Consider the following 21,677-nt stretch of genomic DNA (forward strand, 5'->3'; position numbering starts at 1 on the left):
GGTTTTTGCAAGGCAATGGGGTTAAGTGGCTTGCCCAAGGCCACACAGCTATGTAATTATTAAGTGTCTGAGGCCAGATTTGAACTCAGGTACTCCTGACTCCAGGGCCGGTGCTCTATCCACTGCACCACCTAGCCACCCCTCCCAGTGGTTTTTAATCAAAGAGTGAATTCTTATTCCAGAAGCTGAAGTCTTTGGGTTTAGTAAACAGTAAATTATTATAGTAATTAGTAATTTACTACTGTTTCTCTTGTGCCTAATCTAGCTCACTAATCCATCACTCTTTTTTATTGGCCAGTAAGCAAACAGTTTTGATACCTGCTGCTTTATAATTTTAGATCTGGTATGGGCTTCCTTAACACTTTTTCCCATGAATTCCCTTGATATTCTTGACCTTTTGCTCCTCCATATGAATTTAGCTACTGTTTTTTCTAGCTCAATAAAGTAATTTTTAAAAATAATTTGATTGGTATGGTACTAAATAATTTATTTAGAATTGTCTTTTTTTATATTAGGTCAGCCTGATACTTGCCCAATTATTTAGATCTGATTTTGTGTGAAAAGTATATTCTAATTTTTGCTTGTTACTCAGTTTGTCTTGGCAGGTAGACTCCCAAGTATTTTATGTTGATTAACAGTTAATTTAAATTGAATCTCTCTTTCTATCTCTTGCTGCTGGACTTTGTCGGTAATATATAAAAACGTTAATGATTTATGTGGACTTATTTAATATCCTGCAACTTTTTGAAAGTTTCAATTGTTTTAAGTAGTTTTTTTTACTTGATTTTTCTAGGATTTCTATCTAGGATTCTCTAAATAAGCCATCATATTGTCTGCAGTGAGTTTTGTTTCTTCATTACCTATTCTAATTACTTTCAATTTCTTTTTCTTCTCTTATTGCTAAAGCTAACAGGGGCATCCTTGTTTTATTCCTTATCTTACTGGGAATGCTTCTAGGTCATCCCATTACATATAATGATGGTTTTAGATAAATCTTATCGTTTTAAGGAAAACTCCATTTATTCCTATGATCTCTAGTGTTTTTTTAATAGGAATGGGTGCTATAACTGATATGTTCAATTACGTTGATAGTATTGGGAACACCCCACATTCCTGGTATAAATCCTAGCTGATCATGGTGTATTATTCTAGTGATAACTTGCTGTAATCAATTTTCTTGTATTTCATATAAAATTTTTACATCAATATTCATTAGAGAAATTGTTCTATAATTTTCTTTCTCTTGTCTCTTCCTGGCTTTGGTATCAGATGCACCATATTGGTGTCACAAAAGGAATTTAGCAGAATTTCTCCTTCACCTATTTTTTTTTCAAATAGTTTATATAGAATTGGAATTAATTGCTCTTTAAATGTTTGGAAGAATTCATTTGTGAATCCATCTGGTCCTGGAGACTTTTTCTGAGGAAGTTTGTTGATGGCTTGTTCAGTTTCTTTTTCTGAAATGGGGTTATTTAAGTATTTAATTTCCTCTTCTCTTAATCTGAGCATTATATTTTTGTGAATATTCATCCATTTCACTTAGATTTTCAAATTTATTGGCATATAATTAGATGATATAGCTGCAGATTATTACTTTAACTTTTTCTTCATGGGTGAATTCATCTTTCGTTTTTCATGATGGTTTTCTTTCTTTTTTTAAATCCTATTAACCAAAGGTTTATCTATTATTTGTTTTTTCATGAAATCAATTTTTAGCTTTATTCATTAATTCAACAGTTTTCTTACTTTTGATTTTGTTAATTTCTAATTTGATATTTATTTGTGGACTTTTAATTTGTTCTTTCTCTAGCTTTTTTAGTTGTGTGCCCAATTCATTGATCCATGTTCTATCACTGTACTATCTACCTGCCCCCTCTATGGTACCTTTTAAGAAGTTTCCTTCTGTTTTAATGAGATTTATTTTTGCTTTTGCTAATGAATGCTACTCCTGATTTTTTCAATTCAGAGGAAAAAGAATATATATTCTGTTCCAGTCTTTTACCTTTACTCTGTGTGTATCTCTCTGCTTCAAATGTGTTTCTTATAAAACACATTAATCTGTTTTTTAATCTACTCTGTTATCTGCTTCCATTTTATGGAAGAATTCATCCATTCACATTCACAATTAAATTACTAACTTTCTATTACCTTTCATCTTATCTCCCCTCCATTTGTATTTCCTCTCTCCTTTCATCTTATCCCTCCTCACAAGTGTTTTGCTTCTGAATATCGGCTCCCTTAATCTGTACCCCTTATATCAGAGCCCCCTCCTTTCTTTCCATTTTTACTTCTCCTTTCTCTCCAATGTATCAGTCCCTCTTCCACTTTCCCCTCTCCTACTATCTGATGGGTAAGATAAATTTTTAACCCAACTGAGTGTATGTGTTATTCCATCTTTGAGCCAAAATCTGAGGAGAATAAAATTCAAGTAAATCTGACCCTAAGGTCCAAACACAAAAAAGTAGAAAAACTTCAAAGAATATTCTACTTAGGGAAGCTAGGTGGCACAGTGGATAGCAGCCATGGAGTCAGGAGAACCTGAGTTCAAATCTGTTTCAGACATTTAATAATTTCCTAGCTGTGTGATCTTGGGCAAGTCACTTAACTCCTTTGCCTTAAAAAAAATATTCTACTCACCATCAGTACATGGAATGTTTGCACATTCATGGACAACACAAGATCTAATAGATCTGAAAGATGAAAAGCTCTTATTGCTAGCAAACTCAGCAAGTATCATAAATATCATTGTGCATGGCATTTCTTAAACACTGTCTTTGTTTACCTAAACACAATAAAACTTCTTGGAAGTATGCTAACAGCAACCACTGGCAACTAACAGATTTTGAGGAGAAGAGACAGACAGGATGTGTGAGTGATGAAGGTAATGTGTGATGTAGAGTGCCAAGACTGATCACAGACTTATCTTCTCCAAACTAAATAATCACATTCAGCAGAAACAGTGGCAGAAAGAGAAATGAGTACCAGAAGATCACTGTCAAGAGATTAGAGTCTTTTTTGAGCGAGAACAGTTTGTTGATAACTTGGAGGAAAAGCTGAACAATACACAGTCGGCAAAAGTGGAGCAAAAAAGGAGTGGGTAGCTTTCAGAACATTGGTGGACAGCACCACATATGCTCCTCTTTGTCAAAACACTGGCAAACATTAAGACTGTTGATGAAAATGATGCAGAAATACAGAAGCTGTTAAATGAAAACTGAGAACTCCACAGGGTTTACCAGCAGACCAGCTCATCCATTTCTATGAAGGAAGCATTTAATTCCATCAAAAGTAAAGTACAAGTAAAGCTTAGAGAGATGCAGGATTCTTGGTTCAAATAGATGAAATTCAGTTTTATCTGAATCCAAAATCCTTTTATGAGACCCTGAAGACTATTTATGGGCCAGACATATGGTGCATCTTAACTACTCAGTACCAATAGAGCCACGTTAATTATAGGGACATGATCCTAACAAGATGGGCTTGAAAACAACATAGTCATCAATCAATGCAGAAACCACTGACCATTTACCTCAAGCGACAGTCAGCCTGTGTCTAGCTGAAGCTCCAACTGAAAAAGAGGTTTTGAATACCATCTTTCATGTGGCAAAGTACCTGGTGCTGATTCTATTTTAGCTGAGATTTACAAGGTAGGAGGATCTATTGCTCACCCAAAAACTGACTGAAATTCTCCTGGTTGTATGACATGAAGAAGTTACCCCAAAGGAATTCAAGGATATCGCCACTGTCCATCTCTATAAAGATAAAGAAAACAGATTGTCCTGTGACTATCACAGGAGTGTTTCTTAGTCATTACTGGTAAGATTCTTGCAGAGTCCTCCTTAGATAGGATGATCCTTCATCTGGAAGATGGGGTTTGTTGTCCAACAACTCCAGGAAAAATGCCAGGAAGAGAATAGATGTTGTAGATCTGACATTTGTAGATCTGACCAAGGACTTGGAATACTGTAAGTCATGAGGGCTTATATAAAATTATGTAAAAATTTGACTGCCCAGAGAAGTTCATCAGTATTGACAGTTCCATGATGGCGTGCATGCCCAGGTTCTGTTTTGCTATCTTGATTTCTTGGTAACCAATGGAGTTAAACAAGGATGTGTCCTTGCTCCCATTTTTTAAGAATAATTTCAGCCATGTTATCAAATGCCTTCACTAAGGATGATCATGGCCTCGAGATCAGCCACTGCACTGATAGCAAATTCTTCAACTTGAAAAGTCTACAAGCCAAGACCAAAGTGGAAGGAGTGTTGGTGCATGATCTTCCGTTTGCAGATGATTGTTTTCTCAGTGAAGCCTCTGAAGCTAAGATGCAGCAAAGTATGGATTGATTCTCTCCTGCTTGTGCTCATTTTGGCCTAACAATTAACACCAAGAAAACATAGATGCTCCATCAGCCAGTTTCACACCATCCAAATGTAGAACCACTGGTTACAGCAAATGGAGGCGTTTTGAATACTGCAGTTAAGTTCACTTACCTTGGCTATGTACTTTCCAGGGAAGTACACATTGACAATGAGGTCAACATTCACATCACCAAAGCTAGCTCAGTATTTGGGAGGCTCCGAAAAAAAGTGTGGGAAAGAAGAGATATTAGACTGACTACCAAAGTGAAGATCTACAGAACAGTTGTGTTGACCTCATTAGTATATGTCCATAAAACCTGGACAGTATACCAGCACCATGCCAGAGCACCAGAATCGCTTCCATTTAAATTGTTCTAAGAAGATTCTGAAGAACACCTGGCAGGAGAAGATACCAGACACTGAGACCCTTTCTTGAGCTAAACTGCAAGCATTCAAATGTTACTACAGAGAATACAACTATGAAGGTCTGGTCCTGTTCTTCAAATGTCAAACATACACTTGCCAAAAATAGTTTATGGAGAACACACACAAGACAAGCACTCACAGGAGTGTCAGAAGAAGTGACACAGGGATACTCTGAAGAACTATCATAATAACTTTGGATTTTATTGTGCAGCATGGGAGAAACTGGCACAAAACCAACCTGCATGGCACGCCCTCATTAGAGACAATGCTGTGGTCTCTGAGAAAGGCAGAATTGAAGCAGCTCAAGGAATAACCATTCCAAGCTACCAGATGGACTATTTGTGCCAACCTGTGCTAGAGCATTCCGAGACTATAACAGTCTTGTCAGTCACTGCGGAACACCTAGCAAATTGTCTCTAACATACTGATGTCATTTTGGTCTTCTTTAATAATGAAGGACAAGGGTTGGCTAGGTGGCACAGTGGATAGAGCACTGGCCCTGGAGTCAGGAGTACCTGAGTTCAAATCTGGCCTAAGACACTTAATAATTGCCTAGCTGTGTGGCCTTGGGCAAGCCACTTAACTCCATTTGCCTTGCAAAAACCTAAAAAAATTAATAATGATGATGATGATGGATAAGAACTAACCAACCAATCTAAAAGGAAAGTAGTTTTCTAAAGCTTTTCTTCCTACAGTCTCAGATCCCAGGTTTCTAGTATTTCTTGCTTTTCCTCTAATCCCTCTTTAGTTTTTTTTGCAAGGCAAATGGAATTAAGTAGCTTGCCCAAGGCCACACAGCTAAGTAATTATTATGTGCCTGAGGCCGGATTTGAACTCAGGTACTCCTGACTCCAGGGCCAGTGCTCTATCACTGTGCCACCTAGCCACCCTTGTCCTTCATTATTAAAGAAGACCAAAATGACATCAGTATGTTAAGAGACAATTTGCTAGGTGTTCCGCAGTGACTGACAAGACTGTTATAGTCTCGGAATGCTCTAGCACAGGTTGGCACAAATAGTCCTTATCTCTATGGATGACCACATGTAATGTAAATGGATGGAGAAAAAGGAAAGATAATTTACCTAGAATCAGGTTTAGAACGATTCCTTTCCACATACTAATTGTTATAATTTCTTTTTGATTCTTTCAAAAATAGGGGGAAAGCCTATCTTCTTTTCTTTATTTAGAGGCTGTTCCAACCTTCCTGAGTTTTCATTATCAAGCATAGAGTATTAATATCTGAACCTGGTACTTGCTTATGGTAGCACTACTTTGTGGAAGAACTTACAGCATTCTCGATCCTAAACTGGCATAACTGCTACTTTCCAGTAAGAGGCTTACTTGGTAAGAGTAAATATTCTAGAAAAAGAAGAGAATCTTTTTTTTCTGTCATGGACTCAGGGCTAAGGGAAATGGATCAACAATCGTAATATGAATCAAAGATGTATATTCTTCAGAATTTACAAAACAGTTTCATAAACATTAACTGGAAAGTAAAGGACTCCACATCATGTACTGCTAAAGGGAGTTGACACAAGGTGAATTTGATTAATATGAACACTATACATTCATGCAATCTAATTTAAACTGATCCCTCACTGCAGCAAAGCAATCCTTTTATTCCTAATTAACTCACTCCCTTTTCTTCTCAAACCTCTAGTCTACCATCTCCCTGCCCTAAATACTTTCCCTCTTATTTTACTGAAAATATTCAGGGCATTCACCATGTACTACTTTTACCTTTCTTTCTACCTAAAATTCATAAAATCATTCCCTACTGATTTTTCCCTTACATAAGACTTTAATCACTTCCACTTCCATCTTTTCCAATAGGCTGCAACTTTCCCCTAATTTTCCAGATCCCTATCTACTAGTTTCTTCCTTCCAATCTTCCCATTTATATAATGCTTACTTGGTACTGTTTTAAGCATTTTACAATCATTACTTCATTTAAAAGTCATAAAAACCCAGCTAGGTAGATGAGGTACTGAGACTAAATCTGAACTCTGTTCTTTTTGACTCCAGATCTGGTACCCTAACCAAACTGCCCCGGATTTTTCCAAGTCTCTCTCATTCTTTAAAAACAACAATAAAACATCTATTATAACTTATCTTCTCAAGTTATCATCCTATATCTCTCCTCCTTTTCTTAAATTCTTTGAAAAGGCCGTCTAACTATATTGCCTCTACTTCTCTTTTCACTAATATCTCAACCTTTTGTTATCAGATGATCATTATATTTGAATTATGGCTTTCAGGGCAAGAATCAAATATAAATATACATTTCTGAACCTCTCACTCTTGGACTGAGACACAGTGAAAGGGGCCTTCTCACTCTTCCCTCTCACAAAACTCCATATCTTTTGTCTCCATGTCTTTGACTTGGCTATCCCTCCTCACTAGAATGTACTCCATCCTCATCTCATCGATTCCCTCTCTTCCTTTAACATGCAGCACAAGTATCACCTTCTACCTAAAGCCTTTCCTGATTCCTCTCCACAATTATTAGTGTCTTTTCCATGTCAAATGACCTTGATTCTGACTGCTTTTTATTTATTTGTATTTTCTTTGTAGTTATTCTGCATGTATTTAAATATTTGTTTCTCCTGCTACAATGAGAAGCTCCTTGCCATTAAGGATTTATTTTGTTCTTTGTATTTGTATCTCCAGTACCTAGCAGAGTACTTAGAACATAATACATAAAGAATAAATGTTGGTAGAATAAGAGTTGGAAGATACCTTAGATGATATTCATCCCTGCTCCCTCATTTTTACAGATAATGACCAATATTCAGAGAAGATAGGCAAGTTTCCCAAAGACACATAGATAGTAGGATTAGAATTTAAAATCAAGTCCCCTGGCTCCAAATCAAATACTTTCCCCACCACTGTACTACCCTGCCTGATTATCTTACTTGAGTCATTTTTTTTAAAAACCTTGTAAGTAAACAATCCCTATTTTTTTGGTAGTCACATTTGTGGCTTTTAAGTATCATCACAAAGGTCAGGCTATCATTCCCCAATTGACAAATGGTCAAGGATATGCAAAGGCCATTTACAGATGGGGAAATCAAAGCCATCCATAGCAATATGAAAAATTGCTCTAAATCATTACTTATTAGAGAAATACAAATTAAAGTATCTCTGAGGTACCACCTCACACCTCTCAGATTGGCCAATATGACCAGAAAGGACACAGCTGAATGTTGAAAGGGATGTGGGAAATCTGGGACACTAATGCATTGTTGGTGGAACTATTTGTAATTATGCCCAAAGGGCAATAAAAATGTGCATACCCTTTGATCCAGCAATACCACTACTGGTCTATACCCTGAAGAGATAATGAAAAAAGGGTAAAAACATCACTAGCATAAACTGTTCATAGAAGCTCTGTTTGTGTTGGCCAAGAATTAGAAATTGAGTGAATGTCCATCAATTAGGGAATGGCGGAACAAATTGTGCTATATGTACATTATGGAACAATACTGTTCTATTAGAAACCAGGAGGGATGGGAATTCAGAGAAGCCTGGAGGATTTGCATGAACTGATGTTGAGTGAGATGAGCAGAACTAGAAGAACACTGCACACCATTACAGCAAAATGATGATCAATCTTAATGGACTTGCTCATTCCAACAGTGCAACAATCAGGGACAATTTTGGGGTATCTGTGACAGAGAATACCATCTGTTTCAAGAGAAAGAATTGTGGAGTTTGAACAAAGACCAAAGACTATTACCTTTAATTTAAAAAAACCCAACGTAATCTTATTATGCAGTTTTGCTATCTTATATTTTTCTTCCTTAAGGATATGATTTCTTTCTCAACACATGCAATTTAGATCAATGTACAGCATGGAAACAATGTAAAGACTAACAGACTGCCTTCTGTGGGGGGGGGAGAAGTAAAATTAAGGGGGAAAAATTATAAAATTCAAAAATAAATAAATTTAAAAATGCAACAAAGATCAGCCTGTGCTTTCACAACTTAGGGCTTGATTTATTACCTATGTGTATCGCCTTAAGATTTACCTCCTTATTTAGATGCCATCAAAAAGAAACTAATGATAATACTGATATAAGTATTTCCCTACATTTAGCATTCTTGGTAGCTTAGCTTGGACTCAGCCTTGTTGCTTGCAAATCCCTCTCATGTTCAACTTCTACAACAAGATCTGTAGAACTAGACCCAACCTTATATTTCAGTTCAAGTAAATGACTTCATTCAGTAATGTGACTGGTACCCTGCATGATAGCTCTGACCCTCTGAGGCAGGATCTCCATCTGCCTGAGGGCTATTGTTTTGTCCCCAAACCTCAGTTTGCACAACTGGGCTTCCACTATCAGATCTCACTAAAGTCACAAATCTACTTAAGTAAACATTTTTTGTAATGTCCCAAACTCCAAAGTTGGCCAACCTAAAGTTGACCTGTCCCTAAATCTAAGTTTGTGGCTTTATTCTCTAATCTGATCAATTTCATTACAGACCAGGCTACATTTTGGCCATTAAGATAGTCTTTCCTGTTATTTCCCATTAGATGAATGAAATTAACCAGAGAATCAGGTTCAGTTGAGAACCAATTCAATTCTTCAATTCAAAATAAAATGGGTACCTAAATCACACACATAAAATAATGAACACATAAGTGATAATACAACATACTAGTGTTTGCTTTCCAAACTAAAAAATTAGGGGCAGCTAGGTGGCATAAATCGATAGAGCACTGACCTTGGAGTCAGGAGGACTTGAGTTCAGCTTCAGACATTTACTACCTAACTGTGACCTTGGGCAAGTCACTTAGTCCCATTGCCTTGGGGGAAAAAAATGTTGGTTACCAAACTCAAAAATTTAAGTCCATGCTGATGGTTCAAATTATAGTATTCATGACATTTTTCTTCAGTTTTTAAACCTTTGATTTCCCCAAATTCATAAGCTGTTAGTTCAGCACCTGAGGTTAAAAGCCAAGTCTTCACAGTAACTAATATCCTTCAACAACCAGTAGCTAAAAAAATGGGCAAAGAAAGGATGCATTCTTTCTAGAGGATAAAGTGCATTCTTTCAGGACTCATATATATTTTGTATTACAATTAAGTCGTTTTCTACTCCAAAGTTGTCTGCATAGTAGATATCTTCCTTGTTTTCACAAAATAAAAGCTATTTAATAGCCAATCCCCAAATAGTCCTCTTTTCCCTTTTTTATCCATTAATACAGATTCAAATCCTAGCTTAAGTACTCACATCCAAGAAATTACTCACAGTGGCTTTCCACTGGAAATTCAAATGGATTTACAAGTAAATTTTATTCTTAAGTTTTGGCATTTAATAACTATACTGCACAAATTATTCTTAAAAAGACGGACAGAAAGCAGTCTACCAACGTGAGATAAATATGCTGATACCCAAATCTGGGAGAGACAAAAGAAAAAAATTCAATAATGAATACTGATGCTTATTTTAAAAATAAAAAAATTAAAATCAATATAAAGAAGCAATATTTACAGAAAATAGTTCACTATGACCAAGCTATATTAACTTAGCCCGAGATAAAATGGTATAATAATAGAGAAATAATTATCATAATTAAATAAGTCAAGCAGCTAACCTACCCCCAAAAATTATTTCAATGGATGCAGAAAAAACTTGACATAATACAGGCTTCATTTATGTTAAAAATCTTAAACAGCTAAGCACTGAAATAACTTTTAAAACCAAGAGCTAACACCACTAGGAATAGTATTAAATGTTATTTGACTCGGGTTTAGAAATGTTAGGACTAGAGAACAAAATTAAACATATAAGCTATCAACAAAAAGACATTAATCTGATAACAGAAAATGGATGAGAGAAAAAAATGAGATAATTAATGATGTAAGGAAGGCAAGAGGATAAAATAAATAATCCAGGAAATTGCCAGCATTTCTATGTAATACTATTTTAAATGCTGAGAAGAAATGATAGTGAAGGAAATTCTATTCATTATAAAATGAAGAAAATATCTGAGAATATAAAACAAACTACAAAATGCTTTAGGAAAAATGGGGTTATAAATAAATGGAAAGATGTTAACTTTCATAATTGGGTCAGGTCAATATAAATTTAACAAAACTCCATCCTAAATTACCAAGTAGAACAAAAAAATAATCAAAAAATTCACTTGAAAGAATAAAAGATCTAAAATATTGAAGTAAAAATTACAAATAAAGGGGTATAGTATCTAACCTACACTGTAAAGCAGTAGTCATCAAAACCATTTGGTATTGATAAAAAAGAGAAAAGGTGAACAGATAAAACTCTATAGTCAAAAAACAGAAGCAATCAAAAACCAAAGCCTGGTTGATAAGCTCCCAAACATAAATTAATAGAGGAAAATCTTTCTTTTGATTAGCAGTGCTCAATAAATTGGAGAGTAATTTGGCAGAGACTAGGTCCTTAGACTAACTTCTTTTACCATAAACCACAACAAGCTCTGATCTGAATTTGAATCCCCATATTAAGGGGAACAAAAAAAAAAAGATGAACCACTTGCAACTGGGTCTAAGGAAAAAATTCTTAACTACTAAACATAGAGTAAGAGATAGGAAATTGTGAAGTGTAAAATAGATAATTTTATCTACAAAAATATTGTGTCAAGAAAAAAAGGATTCATTAAGTGTTCACAAGGTATCAGGCATTGTAGGTACAAAGCCAAAACAACAAAAAAATGCAGGAAAAAAACACTAGTTATCTACTCTTAAGAAGTTCACTATCTAGTGGTAGACACAACATAAAAACAATTATGTACAACAATAAATATACATATTTATAGATGCCAGAATAAACTGGCATAATCTCACAGAGAAGGTCACAATTAAAGAGAACTAAGGAAAGGAAGATGGCAGAACTTTAGCTGAGAATGAGGGACATCAGAAGACCAAGATGTGGAAGAAAAAAAGTGTCTAGCAGGGGGAACAGTCAGTGAAAATTCTACAAGTCAGGTGATTATTCAAAGAAGGCAAGTGTCTCTAGAATAGGGGTGGGTGAAGTGAAAAAGACCGGAAAGGTAGGATAGGGAAGAATTTGGTTATAAAAGGCTTTAAAGGTCAGAGATTTAAATAGCAGGATGAATGGGGAGAGGGGAGATTGTGCCACCTGGTGGGCAACACTGGGGATTGTCTTACTAAATAACATTCTTACAATTCTTACAATTTCTGGAAAAATGTACATACATCATTCGTCCCTTGTCTCCTTTATTCCTATCCTATTCATTGCTTAGGTTGTTAAGTTAACATTTAGCTGATCTGTTTCTCAAGAGCCCACATATGTTGTTAACACTTAAGCATATTCTTAACTTTGCCCCCTGCTCCCAAATATCTCTGAAAAATTATCTTTCCTTGTCATAATCCTAATTTACCTTATTCCTGAAACCACAAACAATTCTAACCATGAATTAAGGCAGAGAAATTGAAGCTGTGGAGTAAAAGAAGATCAAAGAATCTTACAGGCATCAAAAGTACCCATAATCAATAGTTATACACAAGAGAAGAAACAATGAAATACATCTACTTTCTAATGTAGAGATGAGGGAAAAATAAGTAACAGTCTACATTGGTTGTTTTTGCTTAATCATTTTATTTTTGTCAAAAAGGAAGGTTCCACTGTGGATGGATAGGTGACAAAAGATTATGATAAAAAGACAAAAAAAAAATTAAAACTTTTCAAAAGTACTTTGGTTATAACCTTCAAACTTGACTCTGAAGAAATGAAGGAAGGTACCTCCATTTATTTTGTTGGAAGTGGGGGAATGAAATGTTGCATGTAACACCAAACTGAATCAAGCTGTTCATTTTGTTTATAGCCTTTCTTTCTTCCTTTTATTACCAGAGATGGCTCAAAGCTCAGGATATTAGGATATGGAATACAATAGGAATGACAGATATAAAAACAATAATTTTAAAATTTGATTTCCTTCCAACACCCTTATTTGGAAGAAATTAAACTTATTCAAATTACATAATATATAACACATTTTTCAAATTATTCTTCTTTCAAAATGCATTATTATTTCAGCTATCTTATTCAATTTAATTCCACAAACATTTATTCAGTAATTGCTATGTGCTAGTGAGCTAGTCTAGGGATACCAAGACAAAAAAAAAATTGAAGTCTTTACTTTCAAAGTACATTATACTGTGATTAAAATGGGCTCTTGAGGATTAATCCAGGGGACATAATCTAGAATATTATTCCTATATGCTTTCTCTCAATTTTTATTCTCCATGACCACTCTGTAGCATCTGACATCACTGAAAGTTCTTTCAGTAAGTTTTCCTCACATTATACTTTTCTGGTTCTTCTGTCTGTTTAAATGCTCCTTCTCAAAATTCAATAATAATTTTTCATCATTATAACATGCTAACTATTCACCAAGACTCAGTTCTCTTTGCTTTTTAAATTTTTACTTTGTGATCTCAGCAGTTTTCCTATGGTTCTCAAGATCTATATTATTTAGTCCTAATCTCTTTACACAGCTCTAGTCTCCATGTCACAAACTGTTTCTTGGATCAGATAATCTTTTAAGTCCTTTTCAGATCTAAATTTATAGTCTTAGAGTCTGGTGGTGGCCTCTACAGATCTCAAATGAAACATGTCCAAAAATTTCTTTCCCCCAAAAAATCTCTCTTCTGAACTACCCTGTTATTGCCAAGGATATCACCATCTTTCTAGTCATCCAGGCACTTATTTCCTTACTCTCATTCACACTATGTAATTATCAGCTATCATATCTTATCATCTTATCAATTTTATCTCCATAATACCCCTACCTTAAGACTCTTTCCATAGTAATCCATGACCCAAAAAGCTGCCAATGTGATTCTCTTAAAAGAATAAGTCTGGGGGCAGCTAGGTGGATGGATAGAACACCGGCCCTGGAGTCAGGAGGACTTGAGTTCAAATCTGATCTCAGACACTTAATTACTTGTGTGACCTTGGGCAAGTCACTTAACCCCATTGCCCTGCAAAAACAAACAAAAAAAAAGGTCTGATCCCATTATTCAAATTCTAGTAGCTCCCTTTTATTTCTAAAATCAAACATGAACTCTGCTTCAAAGTTAAGTTCTTCATAAGACTCTTTCCTACCTTCCTAGTCTCCTTACTATTTTATAATGTGAGCTCCTTGAGGGCAGGAATCATGTTTTTACCTTTTATTGTATCCCTAAGCACCCAGGCACATAATAAATATTTAAAAGTTCAATCTTTCTTTCTCAGTGGTAGATATCAAAGGATTGAATTTTCCCCTGATCACTAGAGTTCAGAGTACAATCCTCCAAAAAAAATTTTAATTGTACAGGAATTGTTATCACAGCATCACCTGCAAATCACTCCTGCCAAGGGAAACTTGTTTATCCTTGCCTGCCCATAGCATTTTGGTGTTATCCTCGAGAAGCAGACTGTGTGTGACCTTGTCCCAGTTTTAGCATCGTCCTTATCCTATACCCAGGTATTCTTGACTCTGAAACTTCAAGTTCACTATCACTGACCTAGATAGATATCTGGGACCTAAAATTTGCAAAAGCATTTCTTAGAGAGAGGTCACCTAATCCTGCTTACTGTGAATGCCCATTTTCATTAACATAACCAATCATCATTCCTTTACCTCCATGATACTACCAATATCATAACCTCCTCACCTATTTATGATCTCCTCACCTATTCTGTGCTTTTCTCTGTTCTAAGCTTATAAAATGGAGTTGCATCTGTAGTTCTTGGGTCTTTAGCTGGAAACTGAGGCAGCCTCTGACTATCTTATTTTCAGGTTCCTACTCTGATGATAAAATGATAGAAGAAACTTGTCATGGTTTACCTTAAATTTCACTTACAACAACTGACTTTACACCTTATTCATATTCTGTGGTCTAGTCATACAGGCCTAACTGCTATTCCATACATATAATATCTTCTTTTCTCAATGCCTCTGTCCGAGCTTTCTTCATAAGTGTAACGTACTCACTTCTCACTCTGACTTCTTGGTCTCTCTGGCTTACTTCAAGATTCAGCTCAAGTGTTGAAGATTTTTCTGATTTCCCCAAGCAAGTGATGAACTCCATCCCAAAACAACTTTGAATTAATTATGTGCCTGCATGCATGTGCACAATATGTCTGTGTAACACATACTCCTGTGCACTTTCTCCCTAAGTAGAATGCAAGCTCTTTGAGAGCCAAGACTATTACTTTTGTCTTTGTATCTCTAGATCTTGTCATAGAGTCTGGAACACGGAAAGGGATGAAGGGTCAGGGGAATTGGGTGGGAGAATGGGGAAATTTAATGTTTGTTGACTGAATGATTAAGCAATTATTTCCAAGGTAAAAGTAACATGCAAATCAATTTCTGAGTACAACCCATTCTCAGGTTAGAATACAGAATTCCAGGATCAGTCCCTAGTTGTGGAAGAGGTAATTGACAGACATATGGCAATATTTAATAAAAATACTAATACATTTTCAGCACCACTCAAGAAACTGATTTGATGCCAAAAACCCAACAATGAACCAGAGTGAAATAACAAGATTACCCATATTCAGAGGCTAATGAAAGATTATCAATGTTATAAAAGCAGAAGAGTTTTAGATAGTTATAGAAGGAAGGAATTATTACAGAAATTAAAAAATACAGCTTGACTTTTCTCTAGAAGAAGATGAAGGTTGGGTTGGTCTTTTACTTTTCTGACACTGTTCTAGAAAAAAACTTTATTAAAATTCAGTCTAAATCATGTTGATGAATTATAAAAGTTTATATATACACATACATGTACATATATATATATAAACACAATCACATCATAATCATAACAGAAGTTTATTTTCCAATAAGATTATGTCTTTTGGTTTTAGTGATAATGGCTGCCTTCTTATATACTATCTTGAGTTTTTCAGTTTTATCAGCAACAAATTGAAATAGTATCTCACAGTGCTATTATGAGGTTCAAAATGAATGATTTACTTGAAACCTTAAAACATTATTTCATCAACAACTATTGTGACTTCTGTTCTTCTTCCTACTGAAAGGAAAAAAACATTGACGATCATTTAGTTCCAAACAACTTTCTATCATGGATTTGTCCTCAAATTAAAGATACATCAACCAACAGTTAGTGTGGATGTCACCTATAAACTAATCTGAAAATACATAAACAAATCAATGAAATAAACTAGGTATTTCTTTACTATATAACAATGAGACAAAGGCTATTGCTAAGTTGTGAGGAATATAATCTGTATAGAAGTTTATTTCTGAGACTTGAATATGTGTTAAGGTTCAATTCATCCAAATGTTCACATAGGCTTGACTTGTCAAGAACGTTCTGAGCTCATATTAATCAGATCAGTCAGTCAGACACACATGGCTCTGACATAGTGAGGTCATTTTGGTCCTCATCCAGTAGGAATGACAACAATCAATGAAACAGGAAAAAAAATTAAATCAATCTTCCTAATGACTTAAACATATTTAAATACATGCTTCCCTATTTCTTTATGACACATTTATAAATTTTATCACAAATGTTTAACATTTCTACCTGTGACTATGTAAACGCTTTAAGTTAAAGAAGAAGAGAAATTTCCTCTAAATATATAATGTAAAAGGGCAGTGTAGAAGATGAGTTAATTTTCCAATTCAAAGACATCTGAAAACCTTTTAAGGACAAGGAAGGGAAAAAAAAATGACTGGATGGTTCAAACTAAAAGGACTGAACAGTCTAAAACTAAAGATATAACTAAGAGGTTTCAAGAAAGGAAATTTTTTTGATGTTGGTTTTCCATTGCTGAATTCAGCAGGTCTCAAACATATTTCAGTGGTCTAATATTTCAAAGCAAGAAAATAATTGAAGGTCAGAAATGATCTTTGCCATCATATGCCAGTGAAATACTTCAATAACAATGCTTAGAAAATGAGGTACCATTTTCTGAGCCCAAAGAATTAGCTTTTAGAAAACAGTTTCTCTTTATCAAGGAGCTCAGACTGAATGCATCCTGAACACCAACCTGATAAAAGTGCTAATCTTTACAGTAGCTGGTACCACATCAGAATCTTTGACCTGTACTTGGGTTCTCAATCTTCTGTCCAACCAGTCAATGACAAGCACCCTCCCAGATGCTTTTGCATTAATAGCCCCACTGAGAAGAGAATGAAGCAAGTGATTGCTCCCTCCCTTCACCTCAAATCCATCAGTCCCAGAGACCCAAAAGGAGATGCAAATCCCAAAGAAGCACTCACTTGCATGTTTGTCCGCCAGGGCAATCAGGGTGCTTGAGATGTCTCTTCTTCTGTAGAAACACACCACCTTGGCCTCCACATTCCCATTGGCTGTCTGTAATGGTGCAGACACATATGAGTTTGAGAAGTACAAAACAGAAGATGTCAACTATGTCATTATCTTTCTCCATGAAATTGTGTTATATTGGCCTAAGACAAACCTGAGGCAGGCAACTGCCACTGTCTAGTCCTCTGCTTACTTCAGGTTTGTCTTAGGCTAATATACTTTGGAAATCCAAAGTATACCCAATATGCCCAATGACACAAGTTTTCTTATTAAGGGAAACCAAGAGAGATGGCTGACTGTTCTGTGTGGTCCTTCCTATCATAACTATTTAGAATGATTCTGTGGTGTAAAGCAGTGGTATCAAACTCTAATAGAAAAGCATCTCTTTGATCCGCAAACTGACTTAGAAAATCATAAATTGGGGCATCTAAGGTGGCGCAGTGCAAAGAGCCCTGGAGCCAGAAGGACCTGAGTTCAAATCCGACCTCAGACACTTAATATTTACCTAGCTGTGTGATCTTGGGCAAGTCACTTAACCCCACTGTCTTGCAAAAACCAAAAACCAAAAATCATAAATTAACATGATCCATGTTGTATTTTTATTTATGTATTTTTAACATTCCCAATTGCATTTTAATTCCAGCTTGTTAGTGACTGGGAATTTTGATGGGATCATTAAGTCCAAGGATGGCTGATATCTCTCACATAGAACTATAGTACAGTACAAAGCTATGAGGAATAGGGGACGGGGAAGGGGGAAAATTCACCCTTTACTTATTTTGCTTCAACTCTTTTTTATTTGAAGAAATCTGACAAAAGGACGAGTCTCAACTGCTCCATAGAGTTCAAATCCCTTAAAAGATAATCTGTGTTGTTAACTTGAAAGAGTTCACTGTCTCTTTCTATACTGGAGTGTTAATGTTATTTCCTAGTATGCTGGGAAAACATTTGAATTTTTTTCAATATCAACAATTATCCTCCATGACAAAAGAGCATGAAACTATATTTATATACATAAAAGCAATTTCACATGAGTTTAGAGTTTTTAAAAAAGGATTCTTTACAAAAGCTAGAGCTACTAATTGTCACGTGAGAAAGAAATGTTGAAAAAACATTTTTTTGAGCTAAACATCTTAGCTAAAGTTAGTACTAGTAGTGATAAACTGTACAGTAACAAAGGAATTCTAAAAGGACACTAAAAATGGGTTAGGGACAAAAGGAAATATGACCTAAAAATAAAATTCATACTTCAGAGAAAAGGTAATTCAATGTACATCAGGAGACAACTGCAAAATCAGGAGATAAAAAGTGGCCTGAGAAACACTAAAGGGACAATAGAGAAAAATAAAATTCAGTGAGTTCAGAAGGAAACAGAGTGGTCCCAACTACAGATTTTCACTAAAAATACTGAAATGTAAAGAAAGAACAAGAGTCAAAGAAAAAACTATTCTTATTTACTGACAACCAGGAAAATGAACAAAGAGGAACATATGCTATTGAGATCACTAGAGAATACCTGGGAAGTGGTTAACAGCTTTTCACCTAGACTGTCCTGATGATGGTCATTATCAGTTCTAGAAAACTGGGTTGAGCAGTTCTGAGTGTAAATTCCTATAACAAATGGATTCTCTAGAAAAAAGTCTCTTATTTTCAAGAAATTGTTCTATTATCCTGAAGATCTAGGTTTCTTCTATTGATTTTTCAGTCCTGTAAACTTGATTTCTTCCTTCAGGAATCACACTGATATATATCAAGGGCCAATAGAAATTGTTGCCCTACTAGAGTTTGAGACAATTTGGCCTACAGATCCTAGAACTTCAAATTTTGTTGGATTCAAGGGCTTGGTAGGGGGAATAGAAGTCTTAGCCAAAAAAAAAAAAAAAACCCCAACAAAAGTAACATTTGAAAGAGGAAATAAAATTGTTTTTTCAAAGACAAAAAACTTGGAGTTCTGAGGTACACATAAATGGTTTTATTTTTTAATATGGGAAAACATAAGGTACTGTAAACTTCTTCTGTGCAGAGACCACCCTTCTGCAATTAAGTTAAGCATGCTTTACAGAGGATTCTGAATTTAAAAATTAATAAAAATACTAAGCTTCATACTGCATTGCCCAAAAGTTAATTCCTTGGGAAGGGCCAAAGTCAGTTAAATATAAATGTTCCACCAAAGTCAGTATCATGAGTTTTTAAATAAGCTATAAAGTAAGGATTCCAATGATTTCAATTTTAATACATGAAACCCCAAAGAAACAAGTTGACAGTAAAGTTCTGTGGAGCTGGAAGGCATTTTCCCCAAGCAAATACTATTAGAAAAAGTGTTAAATAGCCAAGTGTATCAAAATTTTTACATTTTTTTAACCAGTAATGTCTGTGGCACAGTACCTGGTACATAGGAGGTAGAGTAATTGATTGGTAATAGTAGAATATTCTTTCTCACTAATAGAATTCTAAGGTATAGCAATGATTCTATATGCAAACATACTCAATTCCATAGTAGATACAAGCACTGGACTTGAAATCAGGAAGCCCTGAGTTCAAATCCAGCCTTCAAGTACAAATCTAGATCAACACTTACTAGCAAGTTAACTCAATCTGTTTCTGCTCTATAAAATGCGAATAAAAGTAGTACCTACCCACAGTGTTGTGAGGATCAAATTGAAATAATGTGAACAGAACTTTACAAACTTCAAAACCCTCTATAATATCTACCTACATGAGAGAAGTAGGACTTAGACTAGGTCAATCAATCCCTAGGCACCGAGGGCTAAATTGAATCAAAAGTGTGAAATGACTTATCTTTTGCTACATTAAGGATCCAAGAATGCCTGTTCTTTGTCTCAATTAGAACACAAGAGGAACACTGTATTCAATTGGGGTGCCATCTTTTAGTATTTGTTTTATCAAGGCAGATCTAGTTTCCCCTTTGGGGAGGTCTTCTTCAGGATTAGGTTTGGATTATTGTTTTGGCTTAATTGCCCCCAAGATCCAGGCATTACTTTAATTCTCACTATTCAGCCCAGACAATCATTCTGACCTAGTGTTGTGGATTGCCAAGGAACAGAGAGGGAGAAGAAAAAGACAGAACAGAAGAGTTCTTTATATGAATTAATATTCCTTTTAATTTTTGAAATTGTATCCTTTTTGAACTTTATTACAAGTAGAGTGGGTTTTGTTTGGTTTTTAAATTGGATTTTAAAAATGTTACACATTGCAATCAAATCCTGAACCTAAGTCACTCAACTGATATGATCTAGTAGTTCTGACCTAGAATAATATCGATCTACATGAGAGAAGTGGGACTCAGGCAAGGTCAAGCAATCCCTAGGCACTGAGGGCTAAATCGATCAAAAAGGATTAAGGAAATATACATAAAATAATTTAGTCAAGTGACCAAACCTCTCAAACCATTTAAGTTTGTAGCTTAGAAAAAGGAATTTTTTTCAAGGGATAAAACTTAACCTATAAGATAAGAAAGGCATTGGGAGAAATTATTTGGTTTGTCAAATTCCCAAAAACAGGAAAAAATGAGATGGTCCTAAGGCTTGGGATTCTCTAATGCCATATTTCCTTTCGTTGGGGGGTTGGGGGAATTACAAGAAGATGCGTCCTGTCACTGAGGTGACCTCCCTCTGAGTAAAGATCTGAAGAATTAAAGGAGGATGAGGATGCACAGATAAGAACTACATTCTTCTGTAGATTAATTAGCATATAATCTGTCTTCACAAGTGTGTTTATATGGTGGGAAACAGGATCAGTCAGCAGACTGATTGGAAGGAGAAAAAGAAAAAAAAACTTGGTAGAAAATAATTTTATCCCTGAGAAAAGTGTATGTTAAAAGGAAGGAAAACCACCTGCAAGGTAACAAAAATATAAAGACCAGATAATCAGAAAGCTACAGATTAAAACTCTGCTGACTATTACACCTAAGACAGCAAAGAAAGAAGTGAAAGGAAAAAGAAAAAGAATAAAGACTACTTTTCAGACCTTTCCTTAAGGAGGCAAAGGCCTCTGGTCAGTATGTGAGGGTAGTAAGCACGCATTATCATCTCTCTGAAGTTGTAAAGGAGGACTAAAATGAAAGCAAACAGAAAAAGTTTCATTGTCCACAAAGGAGGATTAACACAATTAACACAAGTTCCAAATGGGCAGAATCAGAAAACCTCTGTAAGGAATTAGGAAAATACCAGAAAGATGGAAAATGGCATTCCTATTAACTCCAGCAAGGGGAAAAATGACAATATGGCCCTCTTTGATAACTTCAGGTCCATGGAAATTCAAAAGACTAGGAAACTATTAAAAAAAGCCTCATAAAAGATGGCAGGAAAGACATACCATTATATTATTCAAAATAAGGACTCATCACATTTTTACTTTGTAATTACAAAGAGTTGAAGGTTATTTATCAGTTTAAAAACTATGTTGCAAAATGCAAACAGGAAGGAGAAGGAAGTTTGCAATGATGGACATAAAACGTAAGTGGTTTGTCTCTAATGGACATTTGTCAAATTTAACCCTGATCACCATCTATGTCCTTATTTGTGATCATTTCAATATCATTTACAATGTCCTTGAGGAATAAAGTATTTTACT

General features: G+C 35.2%; 1 protein-coding gene across 8 annotated transcripts in view; it reads right to left on the bottom strand.

Annotated features, from left to right (window-relative positions):
* The window catches only part of MTA1 (metastasis associated 1), a 225,085-nt gene that overhangs the window by 114,992 nt on the left and 88,416 nt on the right, over positions 1-21,677 (bottom strand). For all 8 annotated transcript variants that reach the window (XM_074213317.1, XM_074213313.1, XM_074213312.1 and 5 more), the window contains one exon: positions 17,039-17,132. In XM_074213317.1, coding sequence (XP_074069418.1) covers positions 17,039-17,132 — 94 coding nt within the window. The remainder of the gene's footprint in view (positions 1-17,038; positions 17,133-21,677) is intronic.

This window comes from Macrotis lagotis, chromosome 1 (genome assembly GCF_037893015.1).
Source record: "Macrotis lagotis isolate mMagLag1 chromosome 1, bilby.v1.9.chrom.fasta, whole genome shotgun sequence".
NCBI classification, from domain to species: domain Eukaryota; kingdom Metazoa; phylum Chordata; class Mammalia; order Peramelemorphia; family Peramelidae; genus Macrotis; species Macrotis lagotis.